This window comes from Drosophila ananassae, chromosome 3R, assembly GCF_017639315.1.
Source record: "Drosophila ananassae strain 14024-0371.13 chromosome 3R, ASM1763931v2, whole genome shotgun sequence".
Classification (NCBI taxonomy): Eukaryota; Metazoa; Arthropoda; class Insecta; order Diptera; family Drosophilidae; genus Drosophila; species Drosophila ananassae.
In genome coordinates, this window is record NC_057930.1 from 14,370,832 (window position 1) to 14,390,738 (window position 19,907).

The 19,907-nt window shown below is 40.1% G+C and overlaps 10 protein-coding genes across 13 annotated transcripts; 3 read left to right on the forward strand and 7 right to left on the reverse strand.

The window, feature by feature from the left end:
* Positions 1 to 81: 81 nt before the first annotated feature.
* On the forward strand, positions 82 to 1,181 carry LOC6496925 (cilia- and flagella-associated protein 20). Its single transcript, XM_001963091.4, has 2 exons — positions 82 to 626; positions 692 to 1,181. The coding sequence occupies exons 1-2, from the start codon at positions 351 to 353 to the stop codon at positions 1,013 to 1,015; spliced, it is 600 nt and encodes a 199-aa protein (XP_001963127.1). The 5' UTR covers positions 82 to 350; the 3' UTR covers positions 1,016 to 1,181.
* On the reverse strand, positions 1,094 to 2,365 carry LOC6498594 (methionine aminopeptidase 1D, mitochondrial). Its single transcript, XM_001963090.4, has 3 exons — positions 2,218 to 2,365; positions 1,488 to 2,161; positions 1,094 to 1,375 (listed from the first exon to the last, which is right to left on the reverse strand). Exons 1-3 carry the CDS (start codon positions 2,298 to 2,300, stop codon positions 1,182 to 1,184), a joined length of 951 nt encoding a protein of 316 aa, XP_001963126.1. The 5' UTR covers positions 2,301 to 2,365; the 3' UTR covers positions 1,094 to 1,181.
* A 343-nt stretch (positions 2,366 to 2,708) lies between these two features.
* LOC6498593 (ER lumen protein-retaining receptor) lies at positions 2,709 to 4,418 on the reverse strand. Of its 2 annotated transcripts, none has more exons than XM_001963089.4 (2): positions 4,156 to 4,418; positions 2,709 to 4,074 (listed from the first exon to the last, which is right to left on the reverse strand). In XM_001963089.4, exon 2 carries the CDS (start codon positions 3,975 to 3,977, stop codon positions 3,339 to 3,341), a length of 639 nt encoding a protein of 212 aa, XP_001963125.1. In that variant the 5' UTR covers positions 3,978 to 4,074; positions 4,156 to 4,418; the 3' UTR covers positions 2,709 to 3,338. The 2 variants fall into 2 exon arrangements, with proteins under 2 accessions (XP_001963125.1, XP_014762197.1); XM_014906711.3 differs by having other exon boundaries at positions 4,151 to 4,380.
* A 248-nt stretch (positions 4,419 to 4,666) lies between these two features.
* Positions 4,667 to 5,660, forward strand: LOC6496926 (small nuclear ribonucleoprotein-associated protein B). Its single transcript, XM_001963088.4, has 2 exons — positions 4,667 to 4,794; positions 5,013 to 5,660. The coding sequence occupies exons 1-2, from the start codon at positions 4,792 to 4,794 to the stop codon at positions 5,607 to 5,609; spliced, it is 600 nt and encodes a 199-aa protein (XP_001963124.1). The 5' UTR covers positions 4,667 to 4,791; the 3' UTR covers positions 5,610 to 5,660.
* Positions 5,653 to 7,487, reverse strand: LOC6498592 (WD repeat and FYVE domain-containing protein 2). Its single transcript, XM_001963087.4, has 6 exons — positions 7,324 to 7,487; positions 6,897 to 7,244; positions 6,648 to 6,760; positions 6,463 to 6,589; positions 6,214 to 6,410; positions 5,653 to 6,156 (listed from the first exon to the last, which is right to left on the reverse strand). The coding sequence occupies exons 1-6, from the start codon at positions 7,482 to 7,484 to the stop codon at positions 5,876 to 5,878; spliced, it is 1,227 nt and encodes a 408-aa protein (XP_001963123.1). The 5' UTR covers positions 7,485 to 7,487; the 3' UTR covers positions 5,653 to 5,875.
* LOC6498590 (replication factor C subunit 5) lies at positions 7,467 to 9,377 on the reverse strand. The gene is made up of 6 exons (XM_001963086.4): positions 9,225 to 9,377; positions 9,103 to 9,167; positions 8,591 to 9,041; positions 8,308 to 8,522; positions 8,174 to 8,251; positions 7,467 to 8,116 (listed from the first exon to the last, which is right to left on the reverse strand). The coding sequence occupies exons 1-6, from the start codon at positions 9,260 to 9,262 to the stop codon at positions 7,965 to 7,967; spliced, it is 999 nt and encodes a 332-aa protein (XP_001963122.1). The 5' UTR covers positions 9,263 to 9,377; the 3' UTR covers positions 7,467 to 7,964.
* A 178-nt stretch (positions 9,378 to 9,555) lies between these two features.
* LOC6498589 (kinesin-like protein KIF21B) lies at positions 9,556 to 14,525 on the reverse strand. 3 transcript variants are annotated; one of them, XM_044715950.1, is made up of 15 exons: positions 14,349 to 14,525; positions 14,175 to 14,252; positions 13,793 to 13,862; positions 13,602 to 13,740; positions 13,140 to 13,543; positions 12,514 to 13,084; positions 12,110 to 12,452; positions 11,938 to 12,045; positions 11,685 to 11,876; positions 11,425 to 11,621; positions 10,387 to 11,366; positions 10,240 to 10,321; positions 10,055 to 10,184; positions 9,770 to 10,003; positions 9,556 to 9,713 (listed from the first exon to the last, which is right to left on the reverse strand). In XM_044715950.1, the coding sequence occupies exons 3-13, from the start codon at positions 13,843 to 13,845 to the stop codon at positions 10,173 to 10,175; spliced, it is 3,081 nt and encodes a 1,026-aa protein (XP_044571885.1). In that variant the 5' UTR covers positions 13,846 to 13,862; positions 14,175 to 14,252; positions 14,349 to 14,525; the 3' UTR covers positions 9,556 to 9,713; positions 9,770 to 10,003; positions 10,055 to 10,172. The 3 variants fall into 3 exon arrangements, with proteins under 3 accessions (XP_044571885.1, XP_014762196.1, XP_001963121.1); XM_014906710.3 differs by having other exon boundaries at positions 9,556 to 10,003; XM_001963085.4 differs by lacking the exon at positions 14,175 to 14,252 and having other exon boundaries at positions 9,556 to 10,003.
* Positions 14,526 to 14,896: 371 nt separating this feature from the next.
* On the forward strand, positions 14,897 to 17,830 carry LOC6496927 (prolyl endopeptidase). Its single transcript, XM_001963084.4, has 9 exons — positions 14,897 to 15,071; positions 15,163 to 15,755; positions 15,807 to 15,949; positions 16,011 to 16,170; positions 16,235 to 16,354; positions 16,415 to 16,495; positions 16,550 to 16,941; positions 16,997 to 17,269; positions 17,334 to 17,830. The coding sequence occupies exons 1-9, from the start codon at positions 14,966 to 14,968 to the stop codon at positions 17,731 to 17,733; spliced, it is 2,268 nt and encodes a 755-aa protein (XP_001963120.2). The 5' UTR covers positions 14,897 to 14,965; the 3' UTR covers positions 17,734 to 17,830.
* Positions 17,831 to 17,901: 71 nt separating this feature from the next.
* On the reverse strand, positions 17,902 to 18,615 carry LOC6498588 (ubiquitin-40S ribosomal protein S27a). The gene is made up of 2 exons (XM_001963083.4): positions 18,295 to 18,615; positions 17,902 to 18,124 (listed from the first exon to the last, which is right to left on the reverse strand). Exons 1-2 carry the CDS (start codon positions 18,613 to 18,615, stop codon positions 17,975 to 17,977), a joined length of 471 nt encoding a protein of 156 aa, XP_001963119.1. The 3' UTR covers positions 17,902 to 17,974.
* A 122-nt stretch (positions 18,616 to 18,737) lies between these two features.
* LOC6498587 (ribosome biogenesis protein NSA2 homolog) lies at positions 18,738 to 19,581 on the reverse strand. Its single transcript, XM_001963082.4, has one exon. The coding sequence runs from the start codon at positions 19,579 to 19,581 to the stop codon at positions 18,802 to 18,804; it is 780 nt and encodes a 259-aa protein (XP_001963118.1). The 3' UTR covers positions 18,738 to 18,801.
* Between the last annotated feature and the right edge of the window lie 326 nt (positions 19,582 to 19,907).

Here is a 19,907-nt window from a genome sequence, read left to right on the forward strand (position 1 = left end):
AATCAGGATATCGGATTAAAAATGGTGTTCCATTCTCAATGTTTCAAAATATACGATAGCGAGGGACAACAAAAAAAAGTAAATAGATCTATTTAGGAATTTTAAGTGCGGTATGAACACGCTAGGATTTCAAACCTTTTGATTGACAGCACTAGTTTCTATTGTTATGGCAACAAGCAGGCCATACTAAACAAACTTATTGACATGAAAAATTAAGATAGTTTTGTATTCATGTTCGTAGTTTGTACGAGTTCCGGCTGTGCAAAAATTACCGGCCAATATTAACTGGCCTAATATAAATTTGCAAGAGACTATTATTCTGTGGGAAAACCGGTTGCTGCAGTTGCGAAATGTTCAAGAACACTTTCCAATCTGGATTCTTATCGATTTTGTACAGTATTGGCTCAAAACCGCTACAGCTGTGGGATAAGAAGGTTCGCAATGGGCACATAAAGCGCATCACCGACAACGACATACAGAGTCTCGTCCTCGAAATAGTCGGCACAAATGTCAGCACTACATTCATAACTTGTCCGGCGGACCCTAAGAAGACGCTGGGTATCAAACTGCCCTTTCTTGTGATGATCATTAAGAACATGAAGAAGTACTTTACGTTCGAAGTGCAGGTAAGCTTTATACCCCCGTCTAGCTTTGTATCACTTTGGTAACCATTTCCCACCACCCTATAAAGGTACTGGACGACAAAAATGTGCGCCGAAGGTTCCGGGCTAGCAACTACCAGTCGACGACCCGTGTAAAGCCATTCATTTGTACAATGCCCATGCGCTTAGACGAGGGATGGAACCAAATCCAGTTCAACTTGTCCGACTTTACCCGTCGGGCCTACGGTACCAACTACGTAGAGACGCTCCGGGTGCAAATTCATGCCAACTGCCGCATCCGTCGCGTTTACTTCTCAGATCGGCTCTACTCGGAGGACGAGCTACCGCCGGAGTTCAAGCTCTTCCTCCCGATTCAGAAGCCGGTGCAAAAGTCCAACGCCATATGCAGTTAATTTGGCCGCTTCTAAAACTAATTAAAGAGCACCTACTTAACGGAGTCGATGAAATACGAAGCACAAACTGCACAAGACTGTCATCTGACACATATTTACACTTTATGGGAATTACAAACTTGCAACATGTTTGCAAACGTCACGAATAAAAATTCATGTACAGAAATCATGCTTTTGTAAGTATTTCAGTTCCATTTTCTGTGACGAGAATGGTGTGTTCGAATTGGGCACTGCGAGCTCCATCTAAACTAACTGCCGTCCATCCATCCTGCAGGAGATCATACTCCGATCCTCCGAGAGACAGGATTGGTTCAATGGTAAAGGTCATGCCGGGCTGCATCTTTCCGGGAACATCGTTGTCTGTAAAAAGGAGTTGGGATATTAGATTCAGTCGAAATGTTCGTGAACAGCATCGAGTTAAATCCTTTTCTTGATAAGATTACCCTTTAAAACTAATAGAAAGTGAACCTACAATAATGATATATCTCTGGAGGGCCGTGAAAATAGCTGCCGATTCCATGTCCAATAAAAGCCTCAACAGACTGCAGATCATGCTCTAGACAAAAGCTTTCAATAAACTGCCCAATCTTTTGGAATTCCACATCAGGACCGCATAGCTCGATGCTCTGATCTAAGCACGATTTTGTGGCGTCAACGAGGTATCGACCCTTTTCGTCTACATCACCAACCAGGAATGTCTTTGAACAGTCTCCATGGTATCCATTCAAAAACACCGTAACATCAATATTTATTATGTCGCCGTTTTCCAGCTTTCGGTCATCGGGAATGCCATGGCAGGCAATGTTATTAATTGATGTACAGATGGACTTTGGGAAACCGGCATATCTCAGTGGCGAGGGGTAGGCATTGGCCCCGATAATCCGATCATGAGCATAGGCGTCTATCTCATCGGTGGTTTTGCCAACAATTGCTAGCTTTCCACATTCAAGCAGAACCTGCGCTGCAAGTTTTCCGCTCAACCGCATCCCTTCTATCTGCTCCTTATTCTTAATTTCTGGGGTGCCCAGTGTGTCTCCCGGCGGTAAATTCTTGAAGTAGTAAGCGGGTTTTTGGATCTCATCAGGAACACTACGTTCCTCGGATACCTTGCCGGCAGACACGATGCGAGAAAAGTTGCCTGTATCTCTGAAAGTACTATTTGTTTTAAATTTACAAAAATTAAAAATAAATAACATTTGTACCCATTCTTTTTTCCGAATTTGAAGAAATTCCTAGACAGGGTCTTTTGTCTCATTAACACATTTAATAGTCCGATCCTTACCATTTTTGTTTTGATTATCAAACGTTTTGGTCAATGTGACCAGAGCTTGAATAGTCGCATCACACCTGCTTTTAGGGGTTAGGGTAGTCTCATGTTTCAAAATAATATATTTTAAAATATTTGTAAATTGAAGATAGATCCAATATTCTATTATTATTTTTAAAAAAATTCTTTTATATTATGAAGACAGAGGATATTACTGCAATATTAACTACTTGATGAAAAAAATTCAAATAATTTCATTTTTTAATCGTAGTTATATATATTTTTCAAAATTTATTAAAATATTTGTATGTCACTTTAGGTATGTTGTTTTATGATCGCTATTCTTTAAAATTCAAACTTATTTTTATATTAATGGGTAATTTTAGGGGACGCGTAGAGCGGAGATGGGCGATGCAGAGAATGTAATACAGTTGATACTTCGAATTTATTTAAATTGTGCACAAACATTTGGAGTTTCCACAAGTCTGGGCTGGCGGCATTGCAATTCTTTTACGTTTAAATAAGCCACAAAACTTACGACTTAACTTATTCGGATTTTTAGGATACATTCCGCTTAGAAGCTATTTAATTGATACTCTTTAAATTCTAATTTAATCAAAGAAATCTATGACCTCTTTAGTGCTATTGTTATCAATGAAAATGCCTCCGCTTAAGGAGAAAACCTGTTTAATAAACGTTAATTACACAATGTTTCCATTCAAGGAATACTAATTCAATATTTTTGGATTTTGGGACAGCTAAGACTGTGGGTATCGAGAAACGGAGATTAATGCATCGATTACAGAGCGAATACATTACATTTTGATATTGCAAGTTTGTTTGACTTCCGATTTTCGGTTTATTTCTCAAAAAATAATATTACAACTTAAACTCTCCGCTCGATGCATCTTCTTTATAATATGAACTAAATATGCTTTGTCAAACGGTCCACGCATTTATCGCTTCGTTTGCATTCCATCTCCGTCTGAATGTTTTTCACTTGTTTCTTGTAATGCCTTCGACTGATGATGTGTACCAAAAAGCGTACGACCCCTCTTATGCCGGCAGTTGTAGCTTCTTGCCCTTAAGAACTTTGGTAATGTATAAGTAGAAGAAATCGCAGTAGAGGATGGTTTGAACAATGCCGGCAAAGATCGCGATGAGGTCGTAATGGGACTCCACCATGTACCGGTATACCCAGTTGAGCAAGTAGAGTGCACGGTACGATCCGAGAGCAAACAGATAATGGCTTGTGATGGACTCGGCCTCCCCGGTCTTGCTCACCAGGAACAGTTGCGGTAGAATGGCGACCGATTCCAAATAGATTGAGAAGGTCCACAGCACCTCCATCACCGTAAACTCATGATTAATCACCAAAGAGAGCAGGGCGCACGGCACCAGCAGGAATTCGATGCGGAAGGAATCGTGGTTGTGGTCGTAGGTTGCCTTGAACTTGACGTACATGAAATAGACCGTGGCTCCAGACGTGGCCAGGAAGAGCACCTTCATCACCGAGTTGTACAGGCTCACGTATGTGGTGAAGAGATCAAGGTAGCGGGTTAGGTATACCACTGCGAAGAGTATCTGCGACTTGCCGGATATACCGGCGCACGATCGGGTCTTCCATATCTTCAGCAACAATATTATTATGGCGAACACATGCGAGAGATCTCCAGCGAACCGAAAAATATTCATCCTGACCTGATACGTCGAAGGGGCTGCTGTCTGCTATCTGCTTCTTCCGTTGTTTGGTGTTTTTCCTTCGCTGTCTCGCGACGTGTTAGAACGCACCCTTAAAAAGTGGATAATGTAAACGGTAACAATGGACGTCAACAATGCCGCGTATTTGCGGCTCAGTGGGTGCATACGTTACCAAATAAATTGTCGCTTAATTTGCCAACGAGTAAAACCTGGTGCTTTGCCGCTTTTCTAAAAAATTCTCAGCAGAATGTCAGCATAATGAGAGAACCGAAGAGAGTCAAATGACGTGGCCGCAGGTGAACTATGAGTCGTGGTTCCGATATCAGTCATTTGTTTACAGTATGACCAGGGACGGGGTCTCGTTTTCTATTCGATAATTCGTTGTAGGGATCGATGTGTTATAAAAACTTGTTTTTAGCTTCATAAGAGCTGTCAATATAAAGTTTGACAATGGTAATATTTTTTAAAACAAAATATAATTGATTATACATCATTAAGAAACATTAGTACCTATTTTTTCACTGCCAAACTAATGGTTGTTAAGTCATATTCGTTGTGTGCAGTCATGATGCAGTTAGTTGAAATAAAATTATATACACATCATAAAAATATATTAATATATAAATAAAAACATTTAATTTTGTTTACATTTTTCGATAACACGATTAAAAAAACATTTGGACCCCAGTGTCTTGGTCCAGGGGAGGGTTAAACCGTGTAGCATCTGGTCACACTGATGCACGCGTGCGATTTTTTATTCGGCATCTTTAAAGTTATTTATTAGAGTTTTATTAAGAAATAATACAAAATGGTATGTATTCGTTTGGTGTTATTTATTCAGTGTTATATAAAGCAAATGAAAGTAAAAGGGCAAATTAAATAAACAATAAAATGCCTTGACAAAATTGCAATTTTTGCCGAGCAGCTACATAGCCTCCATACGCTAAGCGTCGTGAGTGCCGGTTCTGCCATGAAACGAAAACCCGCTTTCACGTACAAAATGTTAATATATTTCACCATTTATTTCAGACTATCGGAAAGAACAACAAAATGATTCAGCACCTGAATTATCGGGTGCGAATCGTTCTCCAGGACTCTCGCACGTTCATTGGGACGTTCAAGGCCTTCGACAAACACATGAATCTTATTCTCGGAGACTGCGAGGAGTTCCGCAAGATCCGATCAAAGAACTCCAAGGTCCCCGAACGAGAAGAAAAGCGAGTGCTGGGCTTTGTGTTACTGCGTGGTGAGAATATAGTTTCCCTGACGGTTGAAGGACCCCCGCCACCAGAGGAGGGTCTTCCGCGTGTCCCCATTCCCGGCGCTGCTCCTGGTCCGGGAATCGGTCGTGTGGCCGGCAGGGGTGTGCCGCTGAACATGTCCTCAGTGCCAGCTGGCCTTCAGGGACCCGTACGCGGAGTGGGCGGACCAGCACCGTCGCACATGGCGCCGATGGGTCGTGGAGTACCCAGAGCTCCGATGATGGGTGCCCCGCCACCGGGCATGATCCCCGGAGGCATGCCTGCGATGCCTGGTAACCTTGGACGCGGTGCACCTCCACCGATGCGCGGACCGCCGCCGAGCATGATTCGCGGGGCACCGCCACCGGGCAGGGGAGGATATTAATTTTATACTTTTTTCCAAAATAAAATAAAATACCAAAATAGTCTTCTTTAATCGATGAATTTCTATATTTTTATGTTTGCGGTAGCGTACGTACATGATTATTGCTTTACATCGAATATATGAGAACCTAGCTGGGATTTATTTAGTCATTTCTCCATGCCACTCCCTTCACGGTTACTCCAGTTAAGACTGAAACACCTTTGAATGATTATACCTTTGGTACTTCGACTTGGGGGGGGGTCGTATGGATGTGCACACCTGAAAGATTATGACCAGATGTTGGAAAGATCCCAGATCTTGATGAGCCTGTCCTGTCCGACCGTCAACAGGCGCTTCCTGTCCTCGTCGAGGTCCATGTAGACAATGGAGTGTTTGGCGTCATTAAATGATGCGAGCGAGGGACGTTCAACAGTCTGCAGTTGTTTGAAACAGGGATCACAGCAGCGAACATCAAACTCAAAGCCCATAATAGGTATGTTAATACGATTTGTGGAACAGTTGTCGCACACTGCCTTTCCACAATGACGACAATGGTGCTGCCGAATTCCTTTAAGAGAAAAAACTAATATAGAAACTGATTTTTATATTTTAATGCGATAAATACCAAGTTGCTTCTGATCCATCATGGAACGGAAGTTCCAGAAAAAAGGCCTGGAGCAGAGCTGACAGTTGTTGGACTCCACCCACCCAGGAACTTCCTTTCGCATGGCATTCATTTCCCAAAAGACAACCACGGAGTCCTCTCCACAGCTAATCAGCTGCTGAGTTTGGTTGGCATAGGCCAGTGCCGAAACCTTGTTGCTAAAAGGACGATCATTAAAATGATGTAATAATTTACACATGTAGAGCCCACCTGTGTCCCTGCAGCTCGTAAATAGTTCCACGTTTGCCGCCGACATCCCAAACTATTACGGACTGATCGCAGGCTCCGCTAAACAGTAGCTGGGGTCCTTCCACCCATCTTAGACACCGAATTTCGGCTGAAATATTACCAACTTATTGAAAAATACTGTCGACAGTGAAAGTTAATTGGTCCACCTGTGTGTCCTTTGAAAGTGGTAATCAGTTGAACTCCTTGAACTTCGCATCGCAACATAGTTATCTGTCCAGCATGATCGCCCACAAAAGCATACTTGGCCAATGCATCAAACCTAAAGAAAAGCACAAAAAGGGGCGTTGAAAATGAATCAAATTAAAAGACTATACCCTTGGTCCCCAATACCAGGTATATAGACAAAAAATGTTCTGATATCTTAAAAGTAAGGGCTCTGGTATTATCAGACTTACTGGAGAGCAGTACACGGTGTCTCAAAGTTGTATCCGCCCACTCGCTTTCCGCTTTCCGTACAGTGATAGGCGAACTGCTTATCTTTTCCGGCAGATAATATCCACTTGTGTGTTTTGGAGAAAACAACAGCCACCACCCTGGCTTGATGGGACAAGTAATCCCGCAAGAACGACAAACGGTTGCAGTCTTCAGAGAGCGTATACTGTGTCACAGTGCCGTTTTCCTGTCCAATATACAGGTGACGGGTTTCCGAAACGTATTCGATGGCAGTGCATCCGGAGGGCATGTATTGGCAAATACTGGGCCAATACTGACCCGAGTCGCGTTTCAGCCATACACGCACAGTTCTGGAAGCCCACAAAGTAAACACAAAACGTAAATATATATTAAAAGCTTTTTTATTTTCTTTTATTTTTGTATACGCACTTGTCATCGGAAACGCTGATTACGCCGTTCTCGCCTGGAATAAGGATGGCAGCGTTCACATCGTCGCTGCTCCCCTCAAGCTTACTCAGCAGTTCCGGCTTTTTGGATGTGTTGAAGCGATCATTGTTGCTCCGCTGTGCTGGTTTTATTTCGGCTGCCATATTTTTTAGGGTGGATCCAGCCTGCTACGCCCAAAGCACTCAATGCGAAACAATTTTCCGACCGACAAAGACACTCAATTTGCTAATCTGGCAGATATGAATCCGTATGCGTGATTCACAACCAATTAGCAATACCGTGATATTTTGTTTAATAAAAAAATATATTACACTCTGTTATTGGCAAAGCTCGCCAAGGTGGCGTCCCAAAGTTTTTATTTAATGCGGAACAATGGAATCGGAACGACAAAGTAGCTTTAAAAAACATTCAATTTTTTCCATTTTTTATTTTAAATATAATTAAAAATTAAATATTTTTTAGATTATAATTAAATTTTTAGTTTTCTTGAAAATTATAATCGATGTAACATAAAACATTTCTAAAGAAATTTTTTAAACTAGTTCATTTGTTTTTAATTTTTGAAATATCTATACAAATTAAAATGAAAACAATATATTTTATGAAAAATTGTTTTAAAACATTTATTTCTCCAAGGAAACCATATCTCTGCAAATGAAAAAGGCGGCCACTAGGGCAGCCGTTTGAGCAGGTTCTGTGCATCCCTTTGCTAATCTTTCTTCGATTTGGGCCAGCTTTACAATAAGCTTATTCATAACAGACATGGGCAGTTCAACTGTTGATAAAAGTAGCTTATTTTATGAAGGGATATTTAAAGGATTTGTAAACTTACGCCTCATCACAAACAAGTGCAACTCTGTTAAAATGTCCTCCAATGCAAGACCCCTAGCATATTTTGCATTTTCAACAGCTATGTAAAGAGAAGTTATTATTAAACTGAAATTTTAATGTTTCGCAAGCATATACTTTTAAAAGAGTCCTCCACACTGTTCCCAGATAACAATGCCTTAAGTATCTGTTCAATATCCTGTCTCAAAGGATATCCCACACATGTATAGACATTATCCTCATTAACCTTATCGAACGCCATCACAGTGCTTTGCAAAACGTTCAAAACCTTTCGCATATCGCCTTTGGCTAGAGTTAAAAGAGCACGCTTTCCATCCTCTGTAATTTGAACCCTAGATATAAATAATTTGGAAAATATTAAAGACATTTATAAAGGTATCCTAGCCCCTCTTTAACTTACGCTTCGGCATCTATGATTTTTTCAAGTCGGGGCATCATCTGATCTGGGGACAAGGGAGCGAATCGGAAACGAGTGCATCTTGACTGCAGGGCCGGAATGATTTTGCTGAGATAATTGCAAATCACACAGAATCGCACATTGTCGGTGTACTTTTCAATGATACGACGCAGCGCATTTTGGGCATCGTTGGTCATGGCATCCGCCTCATCCAAAATAATCAGTTTGAAGGTGTCGCAAAAAATGGTTCGCGTGGACGCAAAGTTAAGAATTTGTCCACGGACGATGCCAATTCCTCTGTCGTCGGATGCATTGAGCTCCAGGACCATGGACTTGAACTGCTGCGGGGAATAGAGCTGTCTGGCACAGGCCAAAATTGTGCTGGTTTTTCCCGTGCCGGGCGGCCCGTAGAATAACAAGTGGGGAAGCTGCTTACGGCTGATGAAACGGCTAACTGGAATACGTATAAACAATCTACTTTAGATTCCACCTTATGCTGAGACTCTTAGGCATACTTGTTGATATTATTTCCTCGTGTGATATCAAATCATCTAGGCCACTTGGACGGTACTTTTCCACCCTGAGAAGGTATGATTATATTTAATGTTTTGATTGGAGATAAGAGCCAACTAATTACCATGGCATGCGCACTGCGGGGCCGTTGTGTTCAGTCATTATAACAAATCGTTGCTAAAAATTGTAATATTTGTTTGGCTTGTTTTGTTACAGAAATGCCGCTCAAATTCTATTAAACGATAACAGCCAAGATAGCGGCAAAACAAGGATGGTATATCGATATCATTGGGGGAATTTAAAAAAAAAAGTGAATTAAAATAATACTTATTTAAATTCTTGTTTATTTTTTTACTTATTAATCCCATAAACTACTTATTTTTTGTTGAATATATTTTCTTTCTTAACAAAAAATGTGATTTCGATAACGGTCTTTTATATTTAAAACAATTTTGTTTTAAAATGAATATTTTTATATTTAAAGGAAAAGCTCTTTTATTAACATAAATATTTATTACAGTTGCAAAAATAAAAATTTGGAAATGCTTGACACTCTGACTTCCAGGAAACCTCTTTAAAAATGCAGTCCTTAAAATTTGGTTTTAATAATTATCTAATAATATAAATTAGTTGAATTAATTATTATTTCATTATTCGTAGAATCCATACCCGACTGAAGTTTTTTTTATTCACTATAATTTACTAAATAATAATAAAAATTATTATTTTGGCTCCTAGCATTTTCTGTCTACCGATTTATTCATTCATTTGCAGTCATATGCATATTAAATCTAATATGTATTTCTAGTTTATTCGTTATGGCTGGAAAATAGGTATATAGAATAGAAGCTCGGTCTTGCTGAGAATTGGGTCCTTAATGTTATGTTAAATTTTAATAAGCGTCTAAAAATATAAGAATTGATTAAAATATTTGACTCTGAATATAAAGCATACCTGTTTGTTTCTTGTTTTTGAAGCACCATTATTTTCTAAATACGTATAAGGCACATGATATCATCTTATTGTCTCTTGTCTTATTGTGTATCGTCATTGAATTATTTGAATGATCACGTCATTGCTTAGTCTGGGGGGATTAGATCATTAATATAATCATCTAAAAAGCATCATAAGTTTATTACCTCATCTGGAGCATCATTATCGCCAAAAAGTAGATCCTCACATTTAGCTGTACGCCTACGAACTTTAGGGCTTTTATCCGACCTAAAAGCATTATAGTTTATGGCATGAGACAATAAAAATTGAAAAAAAATAATCAAACTTCTTACGATTCAAAATTTCCAAGCGGCGAAGGGCTTCGACTGCTTCTCCCACGCAATTCCACACAGTCCAACAGTCGATCCTCTTTCGGTACGTCATATGTGGCGTTACTTACTAAAGACTTTTGAGAACTATTCTTGCTCCTACTATCCTCCGCATGATCCTCGCTATTAGCAGTGTTCACAACTTTAAAGGACTCGAACATGTCCGATATTTGCACATTACTATTTTGTGAGAGCAAATGTTGCAGTATTTGCTGTTGGACCGTACTTTCTTGCTGGGCTTCCTCTAATAGAGACTGATGATCCTGCAACTGGGACTCGGCAATGGCCAAGTTGCACGACAATAGAATGGAACTGTCGGAGAACTTCTGAAGAATGAACTTGGCATCGGCGAGCGAGTCAAATGAATCCAAAATTGATTGGATCTTGCTTAGATCGCCCTTTACAGTGTCCTTTGAATCTTCAAAATCCATTATTGCTTTCTGAACGTGATCTATATTCTCTTGAATATATTGTATATTGGTTTTCAAATTCTCGCTTTCATTCAGCTCGTCGGATTTTGAAGAAAGCTCATTGTCTAAATTATTTAGTTCATGGGATAGAGTTTCGCGCTCTGTTATTAGCCGATCCAGTTCCTTCTCCAGTTGCGTTATCATCTGTTTGTTTCTGGCGGCAGCCAATATATAGTGATAGAGGTGTTCCCAACTTTGGCGAATGGATCGTGAGGTGAAATTGGTATTTTGTGAATATGTCGGCGGTCTTCGCCTTTGTTCAGATTTTGCCCGCTGACTCTTGCGAAGGGCAATAACTTCTTCGGTTTTTCGCTTCAATATGTTGTCTTTTGCGCTAACTTGGGCCTCCAGAGACTGGACAGCATTCTTCTGGCGTCGCTGCTCCTTCAGTAACTGTGCTATTTCTTTCGATTTCCGGCTCTCCTCTTCCTTGTGTCGGTTGTGCTGCTCCGTAATCTTTTTCATTAATTGCACCTTAAAGAAAAACAAAAAACTGTTTCATAAAAACTTTATTAGCAAGAAGATCACATACCTTGGCAGTCTTTAGCACGCCCAGTTCGTTGCGCAAATGGTTTATTTTCATTTCATGCGCCTTGATTTCTCGCTGCTGGCGTTGGTGTTCCCGCTGACCACCTTGTAAGGTTTTCAATTTTTTTTGCATATCGGAAATCTGCTTCTCATAACCCATTTTGACCTTCTTCAGTTCATCTTTTGTACTTGCAGTAGTGTCTATACGATACAAATTTAATAGTTAGTTTATATTTAAAGGTTTCTATTGAAAAATTAACTTACTCATATTTTGCAAAACTTCATCTCGTTCCTTTTCGGTGTTGAGGATCTTATAGTGCAGTTGGGACAGTTTATCCTCATAGCTGGAGCGCATATGTGCCAGAGTCGCATGCGTCCTTTCAAGTTCTTCCACTAACCTTGTTTTGCATTCAATTTCGTGATTGATTCCGTCTAAGCTTGTGCCTTCCGATACTCCTAAAAGGTTACAAAAGGTAATTAGTGACTTTTTCTAAGTATTTGATCTAAGTAATAATACCTTCACAACCTGGTCCAAAGTTTTGATTTTCAACTCCCGGCAAGGATCGGCTCATCAGGTACTCTCTATCCTTCTCCAAATCCCTTTTGGCTTCGATTAAAACGTTTTCTGTTTGTAATGAACAAAAATAGTCATTTGGGAAAGAAACTAAAGCATCATTTGATATTTTTACCATCGAATACTGGAAATTTGACAGCTTGGAATCTTGGTGGAACTTTTTCTATTTGCCTTTTCATTTCTTCGGATTCTATTAACTTGGCTTCGAGCTTTGCAATTTCCGATATATAGTTGCCGACCATTTCAGTTATTTCACAATCGGAATTGTCGCCAGATTTCCATTGCACTGAAGCCACCTCCAACTGCAGCTTGGCATTTCTTTCAGTCAAAGCGTTAACAGTTTCCTGCATCGCTTTCAGGCGCTGTTGAAGTCTTTTATTATCGGAAAGCAGCAAGGTATTCTCATTAAATGTGTCAGACAAAGTGGTGTTTCCTTCAGAGTCCACTAGCAGTTTACCCTAAAAATAAATTTAGTTATTTAAGTTTATGAGAATATAATAATTATTTAATAATTTTTACCTGTTTATATTCCAACAACTCCATTTGCAGTGTTGCGATCTCTCGACGCAGTTGGGAAATGGTTCGGGAACTCTGATCTTGGTTTATTTTAACTTTGTTTTTAATGTTTTTAGCTCGGTTAGCGTACGTCAGCGTATTTAAAGTTTCCATAAAATCTCGATCAGTTGGCGCTACACAGGCTATTATCGTAGTTTGGCTGTTGCCGCCCAGAGAGTCTTGGAGCAGACGCGTCAGTTTCCCATCTCGGTAAGGTACATGTGTGGCTTTCTTGGACTTGTCTCCAAGAGCTGAGATAACATTTCCAAGACCCAGGAGGCCGCAATTAATGGAAATACCTTCGCGAGCCCTCTCACCCTCAGCCTTCGTTTTCTTTAGACGCTCCGAGCCAGCCAAGTCAACGAAATGGAACTTTGAGGTAAGAGTTTCGTAATCGTTATCGGAAGCATCATTTGAGGAAGACAGCAACCGCTGTCTGCGAATGAAAATTGTGAACATAGCATGCGACCTAGAAGACTGGTCATTCATTTTAGTCGCGCCAGTTGTTCGCGCTAGAGCTCCCTGCTGAAGGTATCTGGAATAGTACAAAAAATTAGTTATTATGTAGAAGGAAACTGAAAACCACCCACCTTAAAGCTTCTTGAGGCTTAAAAATGGGTTTAATCGACGCTCCAGTTAACGTTATTTGTCCGTTTCCGTCCTCTTGTATTTTAAAAGTGACTCCTTTCTTGAAGGGATTCAACAAGTCCAGTACATCTTCATGGTAGAGCTCGATGTACCGAACAGCGAGACTGAATTGGGAGCTTTGGCCCGACGCGGCTTCTATCTCTTCGATTCCGCTAAAAATTTGTCGCACCGCCCGGGGAATAATCCCCAGGTTACTGGACTCGGAAATTTCAGTCTCATGATTGAAGGCGGTGCCCATCGTGTAAGTTTTTCCCGATCCTGTCTGGCCGTAGGCTAATACTGTGGCATTATAGCCGTTCAAGGCACTCTTCACAAGCGGATCCACGCACTTGGAATATATATCACACTGAAATATATACAGGGTCAGTTAGAAGAATAATATAGGAAATCGAATGATGGCATACTTGAGTGGAATTAACATCAAACACATGGTCGAAGGTGAAGGCCCTGTCGGAGCCTAAGAAAATCTGTGGTTCGCCAACAGCTACGGTGGTGCAAAGACGGCACATGTCGATCAGCTCTCTGGAGTTTTGAGGCCGGATTCTAGAAATAAAAATTATTAATATTTGGTAACTTATTATTATTTCTTATTTACCTAACAGCCACACGCATTGCGGTCTCCTTCCCGTGGTCCACTTCAGAAGTCATATTGCTTGCTATTTTACCTGAAAATATAGGATGGATCATGAATTAGACAAGTTATAGACATAATAGAGAACTATTAAAATAATTGGAATAAATAATGGAAAAAAAAATACATGTATGTATGTATGCAGAAGTTGTTAAGTCATTCAAATGGCCACTAGCACCAAATCTAGCAGTTGCAAAGTACATACATACATACAAGTACATTCGGACATGCACATGATCACGATTGAACATGCCCATGAACTTGCAATTATGACGGTCATAAGCACATGCTTGCATATTTTTTCAAGCTCTTCAAAATCAAATAACGAAAAAATATCTTAACTTGCCTTAATATATTATACTTGCAGATATATTGTTTGTTTACGCCCGCTTACGTAGCTACTCACATATATTACCAAACTAATCTGAGCACGGAAAACATACATATGGAAATTAAACCATAAAAAAGTAGCACTTAAAATAAAAATAGGTTAGCGAGAAGTAAATAAAAATATACTCACCAGACAAATAAACCTAATCCTTAGCTCTTGGATGTTGAATGATATATAATAGCACTCTTTTCCGATTTAGTTCATGACACAGATCACAGATAGCTCCCTCACATCACACAATCAAAACAAATGACCGAAAGCTGTTTTCGGCCAACTAGATCTGAGCTGCAATGGTCCACATCTGACTGTTCCGATATTTGGGTAATCGATAGTTCTAATTTTTATTGGTAATAAAAGTTTTCTGAAATAAATATATGAGTCTAGGAAATCTCTATTGAAAATATGAATATGAAATAAATTTAATTAAATTATGCCATTATTATTATTAGGTTATAATAAACCGATAAAAAATAATAAAATACGCAACTGGTATTATTTGTTGTTTAAAAATATTTAGTTGCCTAAGAAGTGTTTTTTTTAAGGTAAGTTATCAAACTTTAATAGAATTTTACGTCAATTATATTTGAAAAATAAAATAATTATATTTGTAAAGTATATATAAGGAATAAACATTTAAGCTGCTTCTTTCAGGTGCGATATTATTAAGTCACTGTGAACGAATACCCCTGATATTTATCGAGATTGCGAAAAGAGTGAATTCAAGTTTTGCATTGATAATTTTGCAAATGCATACCATTTTTCAAGGCCCATTGCTGTTTCGCCGATTTTGCCAAATAATTGTACCAAAAGCACTGCCCAAAAAGTATATACATCGAAGCTTGCCTTTTAACCGTAAGTCAATCAAATAAAATAATTAAATGAATAAGATTACATGAGCATTTTTGTGAAATTGGATTATCTTGCATGTACGCACATATGGCAGGTACCAGAGTCATGACCAGCACTTTATCTAAAAAGCTCATTGCGTATCCAATCGCACGAAAAGATCCAACAGTGGAGGATGACTTCCATGGAACGCCAATTAAAGATGTATACCGGTGGCTGGAGGATCCGGATTCGGCGGAAACCGAGGAATTTGTGAACGCCCAAAACAATATTAGCCGGCCGTTCCTCGAAAGCGGTGACCAGTGGAAGAAAATCAATGAAAAGCTGACCAAGTTGTGGAACTATCCCAAATATGGCTGCCCATATCGGCATGGAAATTATTATTATTACTTTATGAACACTGGCCTGCAAAACCAAAGTGTCATGTACCAGCAGAAGACCTTGGAAGACGAGAGTCAGGTCTTCCTCGATCCCAACAGTCTCTCGGAAGATGGCACCATCGCCTTGACCCAAAAGACCTTCTCCGAGGATGGAAAATACATGGCCTATGGCCTGAGTGAAAGTGGCTCGGATTGGGTGAAAATTCTCATCCGAGATGCTGAGACCGGCAAAGATCTGAGTGAGGTCCTCGAAAAGGTGAAATTCTCCGAGATATCCTGGACAAAAGATAACAAAGGCTTCTTTTATGGAGTAAGTAGCGAGGCATTTGAATATGACATTTAATTTATATTATTATTTCAGAGATATCCCGATCAAGATGGCAAGACCGATGGCTCTGAGACGAAACAAAATGAAAACCAGAAGTTGTATTACCATCGCGTGGGAGAGAGTCAAGACAAGGATACCCTTGTTGTGGAGTTTCCCGAAGAACCTTCATGGCGAATGTAAGACATTTTATTTAATTTCGTTTAAATAAATTTTATAATTGTTTCTTTCATTCTTCAGCCAATCGACAGTATCGGATTGTGGAAAATACTTGATACTTGCTATTGTAAAGGATTGCCGGGACAACATTGTATTTTACGCAGATCTACAGCCTGGCGAGGAAATCAATTCTAAATTGAATGTTAAAAAAATTGTGGAGAAATTTGAAGCTGATTACGAAGTAAGTTTAAATCAAAAGTTAGTCCATCCTGAAAACATAACAAACATATTATCATGTCTTGTAGTATATTACCAATGAGGGCTCGAAGGTGTACTTCCGCACGAATAAAAAGGCACCCAATTATCAACTTATAGTCATAGACTTTGAAAAACCAGAAGAAGCCAACTGGCAGACTCTTATTGCTGTAAGTAGTTGCTTATTCTTAGAAAGAAATGAAATTAAAAGATGTCTTTTCAAAAATTAGGAGCATAAGTCCGACGTATTGGACTGGGTTAAGTGCGTCGATGGAGACAAATTGCTTGTTAATTATATAAGGGATGTCAAGGTAACTAAAATTTGAACTTCCATATATAAAATATTAATTTTGTTTGCTTTTCAGAGCGTTTTACAAGTACATTCATTGAATGATGGCAAGCTGGTGCGAGAATTCGATTTGGATATTGGCACCATTGTGGGGACAACGGGAGAGAAGCGTTATTCGGAAATTTTCTACAACTATTCTTCGTTCCTGAATCCTGGCACAATTTACCAATACGATTTTAAGACGCCCGATCAGAAGCCTAAAATTTTCCGCGAAATAAAGCTGAACCTAGAAGGATTCCGACAAGAGGACTATGCAGTAGAACAAATTTTCTACAGCAGTAAGGATGGAACCAAAGTGCCCATGTTTATTATCCGCAAAAAAAGTGATAGTATTGAACCCCGGCCATGTCTTCTTTACGGATATGGAGGTTTTAACATCAGTATGCTGCCCTCATTTGGACTTTCAGGGTAGCTATAATGCTATTAGAAAATGTATATGCATTCTAAAGGCGACTTTCTCTAGTCTTATGTTTATAGACACCTTTGATGGCGTCCTTGCCTATCCCAACCTGCGAGGCGGTGGCGAATACGGCGAGAAGTGGCACAACGGTGGCCGGCTATTGAACAAGCAGAATGTGTTTGATGACTTCCAAGCCGCTGCCGAATACCTTATTGACAATAAATATACCACCAAGGACCGTTTAGCCATTCAGGGTGGATCCAATGGTGGACTTCTAGTCGGCTCCTGCATCAACCAACGTCCCGATTTGTTTGGAGCAGCTGTGGCTCAAGTCGGGTAGGTCCTTTTTAACAATTTAAAACTAAAGTAATCATGAACTATTTAAAATGATTTGAAACAGAGTTATGGATATGCTACGCTTCCACAAGTTCACCATTGGACATGCCTGGTGTTCAGATTACGGAAATCCCTCTGAAAAGGAGCACTTTGAGAATCTGTACAAGTTTTCGCCACTGCACAATGTGCATACGCCCAAGAGCGACGAAACGGAGTATCCATCGACCCTGATCCTTACGGCCGATCATGATGATCGCGTTAGTCCTCTGCATTCCCTGAAGTTTATTGCTGCTCTGCAGGAGGCTGTTCGCGAGTCGGAGTTCCAGAAAAATCCTCTTCTGTTGCGGGTCTACCAAAAGGCCGGACATGGCGCTGGAAAACCAACCTCGAAACGCATTGAGGAAGCCACTGATATATTGACTTTCTTGGCCAAAAGTCTGAATATCGATACAGTCAACGTTTAAGGCGCAAACACTGAATGAATTGCATTTGTCAGTAAAGTAAAAATTGCTTTTTATACTTTGCTTTATTTTCAAAATAAAAGTAGAATCTATAAAAGAATATTTGTTTTCTTTTGATTAACTATTTTTTTAAGTTCCAGACACTACTCCAATGAATAAAAATCATAAAAATTTCTGTGATTGAATTTATTATTCAATTCCTAATTTTATTGTATATCTGGAAACGTACATGTTATGTAGCGATTTACTTTTCCTCTGGTTTGCTGAAGACAAAGGTCAAGTTGCACTTTCCACAATAATGACGATCTTCGTGGGCAGCCATGAAGACGCCAGCGCCGCAGTTCTCTCCGGGGCACTCACGACGGAGACGATGGATCTTGCCGTTCTCGTCGACCTGTGAATAAATACAAGCGAGTTATTAAATGTTTTTAAATAAACGTTAATAAACGGTAAGTTAATAAGTCACTCTGAACGCCAAATCTTAGGTCAAAGAGCGCAAGACCAAGACTCAAGAATTCCAAGAACAGATCAGAATGTATTGGGGTGTCGGAGTATTGATTGTACCTTGTAGTATTTCAGGACAGCTAGCTTGACCTTCTTCCTCTTGTGCTTGATTTTCTTGGGGGTGGAGTAGTTCTTCTTCTTGCGCTTCTTGGCACCACCACGAAGGCGCAGCACCAAGTGCAAGGTAGACTCCTTCTGAATGTTATAGTCAGAGAGGGTGCGACCATCTTCCAGCTGCTTGCCAGCGAAGATCAGACGCTGCTGATCTGGAGGAATTCCTTCTTTGTCCTGAATCTTGGCTTTGACATTTTCGATGGTATCCGACGGTTCGACCTCAAGAGTGATGGTCTTGCCCGTGAGGGTCTTAACGAAGATCTGCATCTTGATTACCAGTCACCAAACTGCAAGAAATAAGAAAAGTTGTTTTGTATAGAAGTTGGTACAGAAAAATGATTCCTTAAACTATCTTTAAATCTAAATAACGCAAAAAATATGAAACAATATTTTATAGTTATAATTGTTGTTTATTTAGTCGCAAGCTTAAAAGTAGGGAGAATTATTTGAAGGTTAAACAAGCAGCACTGCATTGATGACGCCGTCGTTCTCTGGATTATTTGTGACCTGGGCGTATTTTCCCCAAACCACTTTTCCTGTTTGCGTCACAAGACCAAGTTCGGAAATGTTGACTTCAATCACTGTTCCCTTTGTGATCACTCCCAGCGACGTAAACATTGGAGAGCTGGGGTTCTTCTTTACCCCAATAATAGGTAGGTTGAATGTAGCTTTCAGTTCGGGGTGCGTCACGTGGGCTTTCTTCATGCGCAATCCCATTGGTCTGATGAATCGCTCGAACTTCGGAGGCTTCCTGGTGAAGTTCTCGCCGACGAATGTGACTTTGGTAACCATGCGTTTCCAGGCCTTCCTCTTCGTCTTTCCTGTCTTCAGCACCTTGAACACTTCCGCGTCAGACTGTGCGCGTACTTTGGGAATGGGCACGTCCCATTTGCCAGCCTTTTCCTTGCGCTTCTGCTTAATCATGTTTGACAGCACCTTGGCGCTGGACTGGATGCCACGGTCCAGCAGATAGTGGGGCAGGGCTCCATCCTCAACCTTCTCCTCCTGCTTCTTAACCTTCTTCTCCTCGTGGGCTTGGATTTTCTTCTTGATCTGGATCTTCTCATTTCGCCGCTCCTTGTTGAAGAGCTTGGCCTTGATGCCGCGTAACTTGCGGGCCTTGCGTGCACGCTCCTTGGGAAGACGGGCTTCCTTCTTGCGTTTCCGCTCCTCATAATCCAATCGCCGGCCATACAGCTTGCGATGGCGTTCCATATACTCATTCTGCGGCATGGTGGAGGATGGTTATAATTCTGGGCACCCGATCTGAAATGGGTCGAGACGTTAAATTTGCCAAAGCCATTTCACAATGCGAAAATATGTTTTCTGTGGACATTTTCGGCCAAATTGGACTTTCGACAGACAACCATTTACGCACAATTTCACTTACCTTAATGTATAAATTTAAATTTCACAATGCAAGTCTTTTCACAAGAAAATTTAACCAAGCAAAATTGCTCATAAATGTTGCATGTGCTCCGCCATTATTTTTTTTAAATTACAATTTATCATTGAAAATATTGCACTCGTAGCAAGTAAAAGGTGTTAAGGCACCATTA

What these genes read in the sequence shown, in the direction of transcription:
- LOC6496925 (XM_001963091.4), top strand. Translation starts at nt 351, where the DNA reads ATGTTCAAGAACACTTTCCAATCTGGATTCTTATCGATTTTGTACAGT. An exon ending in ACTTTACGTTCGAAGTGCAG is followed by an intron (nt 627 to 691) that starts GTAAGCTTTATA and finishes CACCCTATAAAG; the next exon opens with GTACTGGACGACAAAAATGT.
- LOC6498594 (XM_001963090.4), bottom strand. Translation starts at nt 2,300, where the DNA reads ATGGTAAGGATCGGACTATTAAATGTGTTAATGAGACAAAAGACCCTG. An exon ending in AAATTCGGAAAAAAGAATGG is followed by an intron (nt 2,162 to 2,217) that starts GTACAAATGTTA and finishes TAGTACTTTCAG; the next exon opens with AGATACAGGCAACTTTTCTC. An exon ending in TCCAGAGATATATCATTATT is followed by an intron (nt 1,376 to 1,487) that starts GTAGGTTCACTT and finishes TCCTTTTTACAG; the next exon opens with ACAACGATGTTCCCGGAAAG.
- LOC6498593 (XM_001963089.4), bottom strand. Translation starts at nt 3,977, where the DNA reads ATGAATATTTTTCGGTTCGCTGGAGATCTCTCGCATGTGTTCGCCATA.
- LOC6498592 (XM_001963087.4), bottom strand. Translation starts at nt 7,484, where the DNA reads ATGGCAGCCGAAATAAAACCAGCACAGCGGAGCAACAATGATCGCTTC. An exon ending in ACACCGTGTACTGCTCTCCA is followed by an intron (nt 6,761 to 6,896) that starts GTAAGTCTGATA and finishes GCTTTTCTTTAG; the next exon opens with GTTTGATGCATTGGCCAAGT. An exon ending in CACTTTCAAAGGACACACAG is followed by an intron (nt 6,590 to 6,647) that starts GTGGACCAATTA and finishes GTAATATTTCAG; the next exon opens with CCGAAATTCGGTGTCTAAGA.
- LOC6498590 (XM_001963086.4), bottom strand. Translation starts at nt 9,262, where the DNA reads ATGACTGAACACAACGGCCCCGCAGTGCGCATGCCATG. An exon ending in CCCGCAGTGCGCATGCCATG is followed by an intron (nt 9,168 to 9,224) that starts GTAATTAGTTGG and finishes ATACCTTCTCAG; the next exon opens with GGTGGAAAAGTACCGTCCAA. An exon ending in CGAGGAAATAATATCAACAA is followed by an intron (nt 9,042 to 9,102) that starts GTATGCCTAAGA and finishes TACGTATTCCAG; the next exon opens with TTAGCCGTTTCATCAGCCGT.
- LOC6498589 (XM_001963085.4), bottom strand. Translation starts at nt 13,845, where the DNA reads ATGACTTCTGAAGTGGACCACGGGAAGGAGACCGCAATGCGTGTGGCT. An exon ending in AGTTGTTGGAATATAAACAG is followed by an intron (nt 12,453 to 12,513) that starts GTAAAAATTATT and finishes ATTTATTTTTAG; the next exon opens with GGTAAACTGCTAGTGGACTC. An exon ending in TGAAGTTTTGCAAAATATGA is followed by an intron (nt 11,622 to 11,684) that starts GTAAGTTAATTT and finishes TGTATCGTATAG; the next exon opens with ACACTACTGCAAGTACAAAA.
- LOC6496927 (XM_001963084.4), top strand. Translation starts at nt 14,966, where the DNA reads ATGCATACCATTTTTCAAGGCCCATTGCTGTTTCGCCGATTTTGCCAA. An exon ending in TCGAAGCTTGCCTTTTAACC is followed by an intron (nt 15,072 to 15,162) that starts GTAAGTCAATCA and finishes CACATATGGCAG; the next exon opens with GTACCAGAGTCATGACCAGC. An exon ending in ACTGGCAGACTCTTATTGCT is followed by an intron (nt 16,355 to 16,414) that starts GTAAGTAGTTGC and finishes TTCAAAAATTAG; the next exon opens with GAGCATAAGTCCGACGTATT.
- LOC6498588 (XM_001963083.4), bottom strand. Translation starts at nt 18,615, where the DNA reads ATGCAGATCTTCGTTAAGACCCTCACGGGCAAGACCATCACTCTTGAG. An exon ending in CTGTCCTGAAATACTACAAG is followed by an intron (nt 18,125 to 18,294) that starts GTACAATCAATA and finishes ATTTATTCACAG; the next exon opens with GTCGACGAGAACGGCAAGAT.
- LOC6498587 (XM_001963082.4), bottom strand. Translation starts at nt 19,581, where the DNA reads ATGCCGCAGAATGAGTATATGGAACGCCATCGCAAGCTGTATGGCCGG.